Consider the following 13,967-nt stretch of genomic DNA (forward strand, 5'->3'; position numbering starts at 1 on the left):
CCCTCACCTTGTCCCCTTCCTCGCCAGAAGGCCCAACAGCTCCAGTGGGTCCAGGAAGCCCCAGAGGCCCTGGGATCCCATCTTTGCCAGTGGGGCCTGGGGAACCACGTTGACCCTGATGGGGAGATGGAAGGAATGGAAAAGGGCATGTCAGGGGCCAGGGCTAGAACACCCTGTGGGTCCTGATATGTGGTACGGTGGGTCCTGAGGAATGGGGCAGACAGGTCACTTACTGGGGACCCCTTCTCGCCTGCAGGGCCAACAGGGCCTTGGGCTCCACTTTGGCCAGGAAGTCCAATGCCTCCTGCTGGGCCCACAGGACCTCGCTCACCAGGGGGGCCCTGAAAATGGATGAAGTCAGGAATAATAACCATAGTAGTAGCTCTCATTTATGGAGTGTTTTCTAGTGAACGCTGGTGGTTCAGTGGTTAAGAGCTACAGTGAGCAACTGCTGCTAACCAAAATGTTGGCAGTTCGAATCCACCAGCTGCTCCTTGGAAATCCTATGGGGCAGTTCTACTCTGTCCTATAGGGTCGCTATGAGTTGGAATCAACTCGATGGCAATGGTTTTTTTATAGGCACAGCAATTAAAAACAAAAATCCATTGCCATTGAGTTGATTCTGGCTCATAGCGACCCTATAGGACAGAGTAGAACTGCCCCATAGAGTTTCCAAAGAGCGCCTGGCAGATTCGAACTGCCAAGCTTTGTGGTTAGCAGCCTTAGCACTTAACCACTACACCACCGGGGTTTCTTAGGCACAGTGACATGATAAAAAAAAAAAAAAACAGTGCCGTCGAGTCGGTTACGACTCATGGAGACCCTATAGGACAGAGTATAACTGCCCCATTGAGTTTCCGAGGAGCGTCTGGCGGATTTGAACTGCCGACCCTCTGGTTAGCAGCCGTAGCACTTAACCACTACGCGCATCATATTCAACTGTTTTCCTCCCTTCAGCAGCCAGAGGGCGCTGCGAACACCTGAGTCAAATCAGTCCCTCCTCTGCCTACAGCCCTACGCTGGATCTTACCACTCAGAAGAAAAGTCAGCCTCCTTCCTGTGGTCCACAAAGCCCTGCACATCTTGCCCCAATCACTGTCCTGCACTGTTTCTCTCCCACAGTACCCCTGTCTTGCTTGCTCTGCTTCAGCCCCACTGGGCTCCTCCACGTCCCTGAAACACACCAAGCGCACTCCTGCCTCAGGGCCTTTGCATCTGCTGTTCCCTCTGCCTGGAATGCTCTTCTCCCAGATACCCACTGGGCTCCTCCCTCACCCCCTTCAGGTCTCAGCTCAAATGTCACCTCCTCCAGAGATCTTCCCTGCTTGGTCAGCCTATTTAAATTGCTGTCCCCCATGCCCCCCTCCTCTTCTTTGCTCTATGTTGTTTTGTGCCTGATCGATCAATCGACCGATCTATCATCAGTCGCTGGCTGACTCTAGTGTCTCCTCCATTAGAATGTAAGCTCTGGGAGGGAAGATGGATCATTTCACTGAGGTTTACGATCATCTTTTTTTTTTTTTATGAGTTGGAGCTTGTCATTGCTCCTGTTCTACAGATGAGGAAACTGAAGACAATGTTTCCCAGATACCCCAAGGCCCCTCCACCCCACCCCCACCTAGCAAATGGTTACACTTACGTTGGCCCCGGTGGGGCCCGGGGGGCCTTTGTCACCCTTCAAACCGGTTGGTCCCTAAGGGAGAAGAGGATGCAGTTAAGAGGTCCCAGGTTGCCCCCAGGTCTTTTCTGTTCTATGGGAGGCTCACAGTCCCCATCCCCTTCCTGGGATTGGGCACTGAGGTGGGGGAAGCGGGGTTGTCTGCCTTCTCCAGGGCTCTCCAGCTGCCATTCCTTTACTCTCACTGTTGCCCCCACCCAGCCTGCCATCACCATTGCCCCTCTGAGCCCCCTTTCCTTCTATGCCTCCCAGCCCAGCCAGGCGCCTGATAGGAGGGGTTCCAAGGGCTACTCACCGGGTCCCCAGGGGCTCCTTTGGGCCCAGGGAAGCCCCTGGGTCCAGGTGGCCCTTCCTTCCCGAGGGGTCCCAGTGGTCCCAGTTCCCCCTGCAGGAATGCAGAGGAGGGAAGTCAGGGTGTCTCCCCAGGTCTGTGAGTTTGGGCCCTTCCCCCATGAGGTTGATTCAAGCCCTGAGCTGGTATGGAGCCCATTGAGGGAGCCCTCAATCAAGATCTTCCTGAAGCAGGGTCTCACCTTGTGCCCCTCTCTGCCTTCCAGGCCCGGAAGACCTTGTTCACCAGGAGGTCCAGGTGGACCTGGGGGCCCCCTCTCACCCAGAGGCCCCGCTTCTCCCGTCTTTCCCTGGAGAGAAAGAAGGCTCCTCTTGAATTGGAGTGGCCTGTGGGGGTCTGTCTGAGATCCCAGGTGTTCCCCAAAATCTTCCCCAAGTGGGGCAAAACTGGGGAGGCCGGCAGGTGACTCTGACCTGAGGCCCCACAACACCAGCTGGTCCAGGCAGGCCTGTCTGACCTTGGAAGCCCTGGGGAGACAAAGTGGTGGTGTCACATGGAGGGAGGAAAGGGAGGACATCGTGGGGTCAGGAAATCAGAGGTCAGGGGGTCACTCACCAATTCACCTCTCTGTCCAGGGTGCCCAGGTCTCCCATCTTTTCCCTGGGGGCCCTGGAGGATGAGGTAGAGGAGAGTTAGGGCACAGATACGGGGTCGCTCCCCCTTCCATGTGTCCCTCTACCCAGCCCTCCATCATGGTGAGCTCACTCACAGGGGGGCCCTTTGGCCCAGGGAATCCGGGAGGTCCTTGCAGACCGGGGAGGCCCTGAAATGGAACCAGAAGTCGTAATCTAATCCCTCCTGCCTGGGCCCCTTAAGCCTCACCCAGTGACAACAAGCTTGCTCATCTTGAGCACTTACTGTATGCCAGGCATAGGGCCAAGCACTCTACACATAGTAAGTTGTTTCATTCACTGCTGCGGCCCTTTAGGGTTAGGACTGTGGTTATTCCCATTTTACAGAGGAGGAAACTGAGGCACAGAGAGGTTAAGTGATTTGCCCAGGTCACACAGCCGATGAGTGGCAGAGCTAGGACTTGAACTTATGGCTCTCTGGCTTCAGAGACTGTGCTCTTTCCACTGCATTAAAATGTTTCCCCATCCCCTGAGCTCATCTCCACCCAGAATCTCTCTCTCTCTCTCATCCACACACACACTAACCTTTTCTCCAGGGATTCCTGAGGCCCCATCCTGGCCCACATCTCCCTAGGACAGAATGAATGAGACTCAGGCCCAGAACAAACCCAGCTGGGAGGGGTTGGGAGGGACTAGGTGAGTCTGGGGCAGAGGGGTCACATGGGGCCCTGACCACCCACCAACCCCATACCTTGGGGCCTGGATGCCCTGTGGTACCTGGTTGCCCCCTCTCTCCACGGGAACCCTGAGCAGACCAAAAAAAAAAAAAAGCAAAGATTAGAAGTGAGAAGTGGAGGGAGCCTAGGAGATGAGCCCAAGTCCTCCGGGTTGGATGAATCATTTCCAGGAGGCCCCCTCCTGCCCCACCAGGGATGCTGACATAACCCAACCTCTCTTCATGACCTCCCCACCACTCCTTCTCTCCAGTCCCTCCTTTGCAGCCCTGCTACCCCCTCCAGGCCCAGCAGGCAGGGGGTGGGGAGGAATAGCTCTCTCCACAGGGCATTCTCTTACTGGTGGTCCTCGCTCTCCTTCCAGCCCTGACTGTCCCGCCTTCCCCTGAAAAGGAAATTGGGTGGGCGGGGGGAAGCAGAAGGGAGTTATGGTACAAGGGCATGATGCAAACACACAAATGCACACAGTCACAGACTCAAAAAGATGTTTGCACACATTTATTCACATGCACAAACGCACCACTTACACACAAAACTACACAATGATCACAGACACCTAGTGACACATACAATCACACCTACAAGGTCCAAACATTCAAACTTAGATGTCCACAAAGACCCCAACTCATCACAGCCACACAGTGTACACACACATCATTGCATGCTGCCACAGCCTCGAGTTGACACATGGGTCTTGCCATGCCTTGTCCCTTGCACACATGTGTACACAGTGTGAACACATAGATGCTTGGGTTCATATGAGGGTATAGTCCTGATAAACACACCAACCAGCTGCCATCGAGTCGATTCTAACTCATGGTAACCCCATCTGTGCAGAGTAGAACTGCATTCTATAGTGTTTTCAATGGCTGAAAATTTTTGGAGGTAGATCTCCAGGCCTTTCTTCCGAGGCACCTCGGGGTAGACTTCAATCTCCAATCTTTTGGTTAGCAGTTGAGTGCATTAACCATTTGCACTACCCAGGGATTCCAATATGCATATACCCATGAGCATATACCCAGTGTCCATTTACACACAGTCACAATATACACATAGCAACACACGCATGTATGTGTACACACCCACTCACTGTACACAGAAGTACATGTACATATGTGTATGTTCATATCCTTTCACACATGTGTACTTGCCCCTCACATGCCTATGTGACACACATACATGCAGGTCCGTGGCCTTGTTCGCCCAGACACAGGCCTGCAGGCAGCAGCACCCAGGCCCCATCTGATCTGATAGACATTTGCTGTACACTTGCACACCTGGTCTCACAGACATATCCATGGCAATACCCTACATGTAGTGTGTGATACCCTACATGTATGCTACATTAACACATGAATATGCATGTGTGCAGGTGCTTCCAAGCATAGACACACACGCTGCCCTCAGGCAGGACCTTCCCTCTCCCCTGGCCCTGGATCACAACTTACCCGCTTTCCTTTCTCTCCTACGGGACCCAGAGGCCCGGGAAACCCAATAGATCCCTGAGTAGAGAATATCAGAAGAGGAGAGATGAGGGTAAGGCAGTGGCAACAGGTAGAGCAGCCCCTCACCCAGTCCAGCCACATTATCCTTTGAGGCCTTTTCCAGGCCACTGACTCCAGAAGCTTCCTTGGTCCCTCCAGCCCCAGCCTCCTCCAAGGCAGCCTTCTGCCCTCATCTCTTCCCACTCTGCCCCCTCACTCACTCCACTACAGCCGCACTGGCCTCCTCACACCAGTACACTCCTGCCTCAGGGCCTTTGTACTGGCTGCTGCCTTTGCCTAAAATGCTCTTCTCCCAGGATTCCACAAGACCAGCCTCCTCACCATTTAGAGCTCACTCAGATGTCACCTCCTTAGAGAGGCCTTCTGCCACCATCCTAACCACATGTCCTCCAAGTCACCCTCTGTTGATCACATTGTCCTCTTTTGTTTTCCCCATGATACTTGTACTAAAATGACCTTGGTCACTTGCTTGCTTAGTGAATGTTGGTCTTTCCCACTAGGACATAGTCCGCTGGTCCTATTTCCCACTGCCTATTGTTTGTTGTTAGCTGCCATCAAGTCAGCCCCCAACTCATGGCAACCCCACGCACGATGGAATGAAATGCTGCCCAGCTCTGAGTCAGCCCCATCATTCGTTGAAGATTGGACCATTGGGATCTGTAGGGTTTTTGCTGGCTGCTTTTCAAAGTATATCACCAGGCCTTTCTTCCTAGTCCACCTGAGTCTGGAAGTTCCCCTGAAATATGTTCAGCATCTTAGCAACACACACGCTTCCACTGACGACAGGTGATGGCTGTGCACGAGGTGCATTGGCCAGGAATCGAACCCAGATCTCCCACATGCAAGGCAAGAATTCTACCACTGAGCCATCACTGCCTAGCTGATGCTTACTCAATATACATTACCTAAATAACTCCAGCCTATATTGTCCTGTCCACCTAGATGGGACCGTCCTCACACAAGGCAGAAGACATCAAAGGGATCTGATAGCCTATCACCCACCTCACCATACAGAATGAGTCCAGTTCAGGAGAGACACTGCCCAAGTTACCCAACAAGTTTGTGGTGGTGTCCAGCCTGAATGCCCATTCCAGGTCCTCTCCCCTTCCTTCCCATCTGGGGGCCCCACGGCCCCTGTGCTCTTCAAGGGTCCTGCACACACTCACACACATACACACACACACACACACACGGCCTTGCTAATACTAATATCTTATTATTGATGACTCAATTTTTACCAGCCATGCCTGGTAATATGACTACTTCTGCAATAGATCAAAATCTCCCTTCCCTGGACACCTACCTACTTTTGGTCAACACCATGCCAAGGACTTTGCCTGTATCATGGGAGTCTGAATTCCAGACCCACCGCCAGACTAGCTGTGTGGTTCTGTACAAGTAGCTTCACTTCTCTGAGCATCAGTTTCCTTATTCCTAACCTGAGGTTAGGAATATTTAACCCTCCCAAGGTTTTGGCGAGGGTTAAATAGAATGATACATAGAAAGCACTTTGCATGGTGTTTAACATGTGGTACGGGCTCAAGAGATGTTAGCTGCCATTGTTGTTATTTATTGTTTTAATTGCTGACCTCCACTTAATTGACACACTATGCCTCCTGTAAAACACATTGCTCGATGCCTAAGATTCTCCGATTGGTCTTGGCTAGGAGGTTTCTTTCTTAAACTCCCATAAACTTTTAGCTTCCATAGTTTGGGCTTATATACTTAGCTATGGTACCTTGAGTTTATTCCCAAACTTGTTTATGTCAGTTGCACTTGCTATTGGAGTCACATGATTTAATGAAATTTTGCAAAAACTGGTGCAATATAAAAAAGAAAAGAAAGATATCTATCATAGCTACATTAAATAGAAACCACAGCCTCATCCACCCTGAGACCAGAAGAACTAGATGGTGCCCAGCTACAACTATCAACCATTCTAATCAGGGCCACAATAGATGGGCCCTGATAGAATGGGAGAAAAATGTAGAACAGAACCCCAAATTCCAAAAAAAAAAAAAGACCTACTAGACTGGACTAGTTGAGAATGGAGGACTCCCCAAGACTACTGCTCTGAGATACTCTTCAAACCTTGAACTGAAACTAACCCCTGGGGTCACCTTGTAGCTAAATAACAAATTGGCTCAAAAAATGATGAATATCACCTGTAAATACTGTGATGCTTTAAAAAAAAAAAAAATCACATATGTGGGACCAAACAGTCAACAATTACTTTAAAACAAAGATGAGAGTGTAAGGGGGCAAGGAAACTAGATTAATAGAAATGGAATAACTAGAACAAAAATAATGAGAATGTTCACGCATTGTGAAGAATGTAACCAATGTCACTGAACAACTTGTGTAGAAATTGTTGAATGGGAGCATAAACAGCTTTGTAAACCTTCACCAAAAACACAATAAAATATCTAAAAAAAAAAAAAAATTCAGCTATATAGGAAAAAAAAAAGTTGCCATTGAATTGACTCTGATTCATAGTGACTCCACATGTTTCAGAGTAGAACCGTGCTCTAGAGGGTTTTTGATGGCTGATTTTTTGGAAGTAGATTGTCAGGCCTTTGTTACGAGGTGCCTCTGGGTAGACTCAAAAACTGCCAACCTTTTGGTTAGCAGCCAAGTGTGTTAACCATTTGCACCACCCAGGGGCTCCCTTAAATAGAAAAGATCAGATATAAGAGGAAGTCACTTAAAAATTTGCTGTCACCAAATGAGCAAGTATTGATGCCTTTGAATTATGGTGTTGGTGAAGAATATTGAATATGCCATGGACTGCCGAAAGAAAGAAAAAAACTATCTTGGGAGAACTACACCCAAAATGCTCCTTAGGATGATGAGACTTCGTCTCACATACTTTGGGCATGTTATTAGGAGGGATCAGTCCCTGGAGGAGGACATCATGCTTGGTAAAGTAGAGGGTCAGCAAAAAAGACAAAGACCCTCAACGAGATGAATTGATAACAGTGGCTGCAACAATGGGCTCAAGCATAATGATCATAAGGATGGCACAGGACCGGGCAGTGTTCCATTCTGTTGTACACAGGGTTGCTATGTGTGGGAAATGACTCAACAGCACTTAACAACAACAACAACAATGGGCAACACCTGCCCAAAAGCAAAGACAAGAAGGCAGAAAGAGACAGGAAAACTGGACCAATGGACACGAGAAACCTGGGGTGTAAAGGGAAATGGGGAGAGTGCTGACACATTGCAGGGATTGATTGCAACCAATGTCATAAAACAATCTGTGTATAAATTTTTGAGTGAGAGAGTAATTTGCAAGTAAGCTTTCTCCTAAAGCACAAAAAAAAAAAAAAAAAAGCCATCAAATTAGGTGTGGGCAAGAGAACTGCACCGGATCAAAAGGGTTGAAGTATGGATCTCCGGGAGGATTCTGCACTCAGATTTCTTCCCAAGTGCCTTAGTTCTGTCCCACTTTTTACAAACAGAAATCACCAATGATGTAATATGGGTGTGGTTAAGCAAGAAAGCTGAATCTAATCAGTAGCCCTATTCATCAAAATATTGGCAAACAGATGTACATTTTTATGTAAGTATACTTTGCATAAATAATTTATGTCAGAGATATACTTTTTTATGATTCTCCTCCTTAACTGATGAACCAACCTTAATCACACCAAATAAGAAGGATCGTATAGTTTCATTATCAGCATCATCGGCATTATTATAATAGGTGAGGTAGATACTACTGGTATCCCCATTTTGCAGCTGAGGACCTGGTATCAGAGACTTGCCAAGGTCACATGGCAAGTAAAGGGGAGGGTATTTGAGCCCAGGTCGGACTTATGCCTCAGCCCACACATTATACCATCTCTCAATGACCAGACTGGGTCTCTGGATGCTAAGCAGCCTCTGAACCCTGCCTTTGTCCAGCCCAAATCCCTCCACCTCTTACCTTAGGGCCTGGGCGTCCTGGGTAACCTGGGAGACCCGGCAGCCCAAGTTTGCCCTGCAGAGAGATAATGGAGCAAAGGTCAGAAATTGTAGTCTGGACATCAGAGGGAAAAGGTCGGGGATGGCTGTGGCATGGGGGTGGGGGTCAGAGGAATGTGAGTTCAAGTCCTGACTCCTGCCTGCTGGGGACCTGTCCTTGGGCAGGTAATTCAACCACTTCAATTCTCAGTTTCCTTGTCTGTACAATGAGGATAGAAACTCCTACTACATGTGGCTGTGGGGATAAAAATAAGATAATGTGCGTGGAATTGCTCTATAACCTGAGCCGAGGAGTTAAAGATGACAAGGGTATTAGCAGCCTCCTGAGGTCAGACGTGAAAGGGCAGAGGTCAGAAGGCAAAGGGCTGGGAACATGATAGCTGCCAGATGGAAAGCTAACTGGAGGGTGGAGAGTGGAGAGGGTGACCAAGGTCCTCTACCTTCTCCCCAGCTGAGCCGGGGGGCCCCTCCTCGCCAGCCAGCCCCACCTGCCCTTTCAACCCTTCAGGGCCATCCTCTCCCCGAGGACCTGGGGGTCCGGGGTGCCCCTGGAATAAAAGGAGAGGCCCTGATGTCAGTCACATTGTCACTCCTGCTCCCTTAGCCCCAGTTCACCCCCTCCCTGCCTTCCCCAAGCCCCCTAGACACACAAGACCTCTCATCAGAAGCTCATCTTACCCTATCACCTTTAAGCCCCCCATCACCCTTGAAGCCTGGGAAGCCATCCTCTCCCTGGATGGAAGAGAACACAGAGGTTAGAGGCCAGGGCCTCAGGGAAGGGGTACAACCAGGGTCCCATTACTAAGGTTCCCCTCCGCTCCTCCCACATGGAAGCCCCTTCCTTCTCACCTTCTCTCCTTTCTCCCCCTGGAGGCCTCGGTTGCCAGAGGTGCCCTGAGAAATAAAAAAGCACTCAAGCTCCTTCCCTGCTTAAGAAAGGCCCCAAACTTAGCCTCCCTGCCCCAAATCAGCCAGAACAGTCCCAAGAGGACACTGGACTATGATGGGGTTGGGGCAGCCTCAGAGGAAATAACTTTTCCCCAAAGCCTGCTGGTGTGGTATGCAAGAGTCTGCCTCCCCCCTCCCTTCCAACAGGCAGCCTTCCAAGGTCATTTGTGTGGGGGTGTGCAGGGAAGGCCAAATTTCCAAGTAACTAATTCCCGTCTCCCAGGGACACTGTGTCCACAGCTCCTTCTGGCAGGAGAAAGAAGATGAACATTCCGGGCTCCAGTCTCATTCTAAAAGCAAAGGAATGTTTCCCATTGTGCTGGCTACAATGAGACTCTGTGCTTGGCAACCCCGCAACTCTATGCTTGGCTACAGTGTGACTGCTCAGCGCAAGTCTGGGCTCCACTCACACCAAACGTTGGACTTAGGCCACAGGGAAAACTGCACTTGGATACAACATAACTGAGCTCAGAGACTCCGATGAAATTGTACTTGGATACCATATAACTATGTGTTTGGACAATAGCACATCTGTGTCCAGACACAGTGCAATTCACTGAACCACAATGTAACTAAGCTTGTTATCTGACCTTGGCTACTACATAAGTGGATTCAACTATAACACAGGCTTAAGTGATATGTAACTATGCTTGGCTAGAATATAACTCTAAGTTTGGACAACAGCAGGCCTGTGGCCAGCTGCAATTTAGCCGCTTCCTTGATTAGAGTGAGCCCTGGTGGCGCAGTGGTTAAGAGTTCAGCTACTAACCAAAAGACTGGCGGTTTGAATGCACCAGCCGCTCCTTGGAAACCCAATGGGGCAGTTCTATTCTGTCCTCTAGGGTCTCTGTGAGTCAGAATCGACTTGAGGGCAACGGGGTTGGTTTTGTTATTGTTGTTTGATTAGAGTGTAATTAAGCTTGCCTACAAAGTGAAAATGTGAGGAGTCAGTTCCTGGCTACCACAAAACTGTTGTTAGACCACAGGTAACCTGTATCCGTAGTTGGCTACATGTTACTGGACTTAGCCCTAACGTCCCTGCCCTTGATCAACAGTGTAGATCTATTGAGCCACAGTGCAGCTCTTGATTTGTCTCAGCATCACTGTGCTTATAAAACAATGTGGCTCTGGGCTAGGGTGAGAGCACAGCCCTTCACTTAGCTACAATGCGCTGACCTGACTATGATGTGGCTTGTGTAAAACCAAAATCAAACCCACTGCTGTCAAGTTGATTCTGACTCATAGTGGCCCTATAGGACAGAGTAGAACTGCCCCATAGGGTTTCCAAGGCTGTAAATCTTTATGGAAGGAGACTGCCACATCCTTCTCCCACGTGGCTTGTGTGCTTACGGTAAAATTGTGTTCAGCCTTTAAGGGGCCAAGCTGTTATCAAATACAAGGCAACTGATTGTAACTACACTGTAATGCTGTCCTTTGGCTGTTTAGCTCCAAAGTAACATACATTTCTGTATATTGTAGCTCAGACACAAGACACACTTCTTGTGTGGCAGGCTAATTCCTCTCTCCACATACTCAGAAATTCTGATGAAGCCGTTTTCCTAAAACCACTGATGAATCATCCCCACCTGTAGGCCCCAAGTACCACCTACCTTCACACCCCGAGGTCCAGGATAGCCCGAAGGGCCTGCTGACCCTGGTGGACCCTGAGATGGAGATAAGGTCAGTGCCATCCTGTCCTCCCCCCTCCAAGTTCTCAATGCTCTCCCCTCTCTCCCCTTATGACCTCCTGACTCCTGGCTCTGCCTACCGACCCTCATCCCCAATCCAACCTCTCCCTAGGTTACTCACCTGGGCCCCTTTTTCTCCCATGGGGCCCTCATGGCCTGGGTGACCCTAGAGAATAAACATTTTAAATTATTCAGGGACCTAGATTTATTATCCAGATTCACAAGCCAATCCTTTCTCTTTCTCCCAGCTCCCAGTTCTCACCGGAGGGCCATCAGCTCCTGGGAGACCTAGAATTCCTGGGTTCCCAGGGGGACCCTGAAAGAAGATGAACAATGAGGGGGGAGATGGAGGGTCTCAGAGCCCCACACTCCATTAGAAACAGCTCTACTTAGACATGCAGCTACTTCAAGGTTAGAGAGCAAGCAGATCCCAGCACTCAGGAAATCTATCCCCAGTTCTGCCCAGACCTGTTGTGTGACCCTGGATAAGCCCCCCTTCCATTTCCGAGCTTCAGAAATCTCTGCCTCTAGGAGGGTTGAGAGAAGGGATGTAACAGCAGTGTGACAGACATGTTGGGGTGTGGGATTCTCAGCCACACCCCTTTCTTTAGAAATGCCTCCTACCCACAGCTCCCACTGAAAAGGGATAGACCTAAACAGCATGAGGGGACCCCTGTGTCCTGCAAACAGTTGACAGGCCCAGAAGTGGGCAGTTTGGCCCAGCTAAGCCAATCAGATTCTTTCCTGAGATTTTGAGCTAAGAGACACAGAAACTATTATCATATGGATTTGAAACTACAAGGTCATGCAAAGCTGGGGCCTGAAATGGTGAAGAGGCAGTATAGACTCATATAGAAATAGAAGGTGCAGGTGAGGACAAACTAAAGTGTGTGCAGAAAGAAGCATATCTTCCTGGAGAGATGGAAACAGATGGGCAGCGGAACAAAGATGACACCATAGGGCCCCAGACAAAGGGCTGTTCTGTCACCTGAGCCATGGTAATGCTTTCTATGACAGGCTCCTGTGGCTTTCCCTTTAATCTGACAGTATCTGTTTATGTGAGCTGGCCTTGGTGAGTTTCTGATTCTTGCAATCTATCCTTCCCCAACAATGACACTTTGTAATTCTGGGCTTGTTTAGGGAATGCTGCAATTTATTATTAGCCTCAGAGCTAATGGAAAGGTCCTGGAGGGGAGCTTTTCCTGGAGACAGAGCTAAAGGGAGCATTGACATGAGGGAGTCATAGGTAAAGCTGTCACTCACCTTCTCCCCAGGAATGCCAATGGGTCCCTGGGGTCCAGGAATTCCCTAGAGACATAAAAAAAGAGAGAGAGAGAGAGAGAGTAAGGGAAGGCATGAGAAAGGGGCAGTAACCTCCGAGGCTGGGAAGACTGTGGCTCACCTAAGGCCTTGGCTGACCATCTTCCCCCTCTCCCTCCCATTATTGGGAAAGATAGCTCAAACCTGGGACCCAGGGTTTCCCTGTTGTCCTGGAGGGCCTGGTTCTCCTGGAGGGCCCTAGGGAGAAAGTAATTGTTCAGTGGAAGGGTTCAAGGTATTGAGATGTTAGTGAAGTTGAAATGGGGGTCATGAGAGTGGACAAGGATATGGATATTCACAGGGGGAAAAAAAGGATCAGTAAAGTGTCATGGGGCCAGGGTGTCCAAAAGGGTCAGAGGTCGGAGGGTAGGACACATACCACATTTCCTTTGGCACCTGGAGCACCATCAATTCCAACTACACCCTGTGGGAAGACAAGGTGTGAGACCAGGACTGGGAGAAAAACAGGACCCAAGTCTGAGACACAAAGAAGCGCAAGTGGAAAGGTGAGTGGGCAGAGAAACCAGGGAACAGAAATGGACATGCAGAGGAGAGAGAGGCGAGAAAAACACAGGCAAGTGTGCAGAGAGAGCGACATCTCACCGGGCGTCCTGGGGGGCCAGGGGAGCCCCTGGGGCCAATCAGTCCTCGAGGACCCTGCAAGGAAGTAGAAGCATTATCTCAGCATCACCACCAGTCCCTGTCCTGACTCTCTCCCCTAGACCAGACAAGCAGTACAGGGGTCCCTGATACTCACCGGCTCCCCAGCCTGGCCAGTGGGCCCTGGAGGTCCCTGTGCTCCCTGTGGAAAAGCGTCATCACTTGAAGAGGAGGGAGACACAACCCTCAGAAAACCACCTTCCCTCATCTGGACAGCCCCTCCCAGAGGATCTGAGTCAGAGCTTGAGGCAGGATCCAGCAGACAGAGCACATGTGATGCCATTCTGGTCCCTGACCCTAATCCCGCAGTCCCCAGTCTCACCTCCTAACTCCAAAAATATCCCTCAAGCCTCCTGATCCTCCATGTGGCCCCTCATCCTGCATCCAACCCCTTGACTGTTCTACTCCTCTCTGACTCTTTCTGGCTTCCTAGCCTCCAATGTCTCCCCAAACTCTCCTCCAAACTTACTTTATCACCATCGTCTCCTGGGGGACCAGGCTGCCCAACATGGCCAAAGTCACCCTAGAGTGGGGAACAGAG

The 13,967-nt window shown here is 50.0% G+C and overlaps 1 protein-coding gene across 2 annotated transcripts in view; it reads right to left on the minus strand.

Annotated features, from left to right (window-relative positions):
* Positions 1-13,967, minus strand: part of COL5A3 (collagen type V alpha 3 chain) — a 42,606-nt gene that overhangs the window by 14,507 nt on the left and 14,132 nt on the right. For both annotated transcript variants that reach the window (XM_064280620.1, XM_064280619.1), the window contains 25 exons: positions 13,896-13,949; positions 13,524-13,568; positions 13,370-13,423; positions 13,146-13,190; positions 12,911-12,964; positions 12,710-12,754; positions 11,709-11,762; positions 11,568-11,612; positions 11,369-11,422; positions 9,660-9,704; positions 9,489-9,542; positions 9,251-9,358; positions 8,773-8,826; positions 4,785-4,838; positions 3,677-3,721; positions 3,354-3,407; positions 3,188-3,232; positions 2,740-2,793; positions 2,586-2,639; positions 2,444-2,497; positions 2,212-2,319; positions 1,974-2,063; positions 1,640-1,693; positions 234-341; positions 8-115 (listed from right to left, as the gene is read on the minus strand). In XM_064280620.1, coding sequence (XP_064136690.1) covers positions 8-115; positions 234-341; positions 1,640-1,693; positions 1,974-2,063; positions 2,212-2,319; positions 2,444-2,497; positions 2,586-2,639; positions 2,740-2,793; positions 3,188-3,232; positions 3,354-3,407; positions 3,677-3,721; positions 4,785-4,838; positions 8,773-8,826; positions 9,251-9,358; positions 9,489-9,542; positions 9,660-9,704; positions 11,369-11,422; positions 11,568-11,612; positions 11,709-11,762; positions 12,710-12,754; positions 12,911-12,964; positions 13,146-13,190; positions 13,370-13,423; positions 13,524-13,568; positions 13,896-13,949 — 1,539 coding nt within the window. The remainder of the gene's footprint in view (positions 1-7; positions 116-233; positions 342-1,639; positions 1,694-1,973; positions 2,064-2,211; positions 2,320-2,443; positions 2,498-2,585; positions 2,640-2,739; positions 2,794-3,187; positions 3,233-3,353; positions 3,408-3,676; positions 3,722-4,784; positions 4,839-8,772; positions 8,827-9,250; positions 9,359-9,488; positions 9,543-9,659; positions 9,705-11,368; positions 11,423-11,567; positions 11,613-11,708; positions 11,763-12,709; positions 12,755-12,910; positions 12,965-13,145; positions 13,191-13,369; positions 13,424-13,523; positions 13,569-13,895; positions 13,950-13,967) is intronic.

Source organism: Loxodonta africana, chromosome 3 (assembly GCF_030014295.1).
Source record: "Loxodonta africana isolate mLoxAfr1 chromosome 3, mLoxAfr1.hap2, whole genome shotgun sequence".
Lineage (NCBI taxonomy): Eukaryota > Metazoa > Chordata > Mammalia > Proboscidea > Elephantidae > Loxodonta > Loxodonta africana.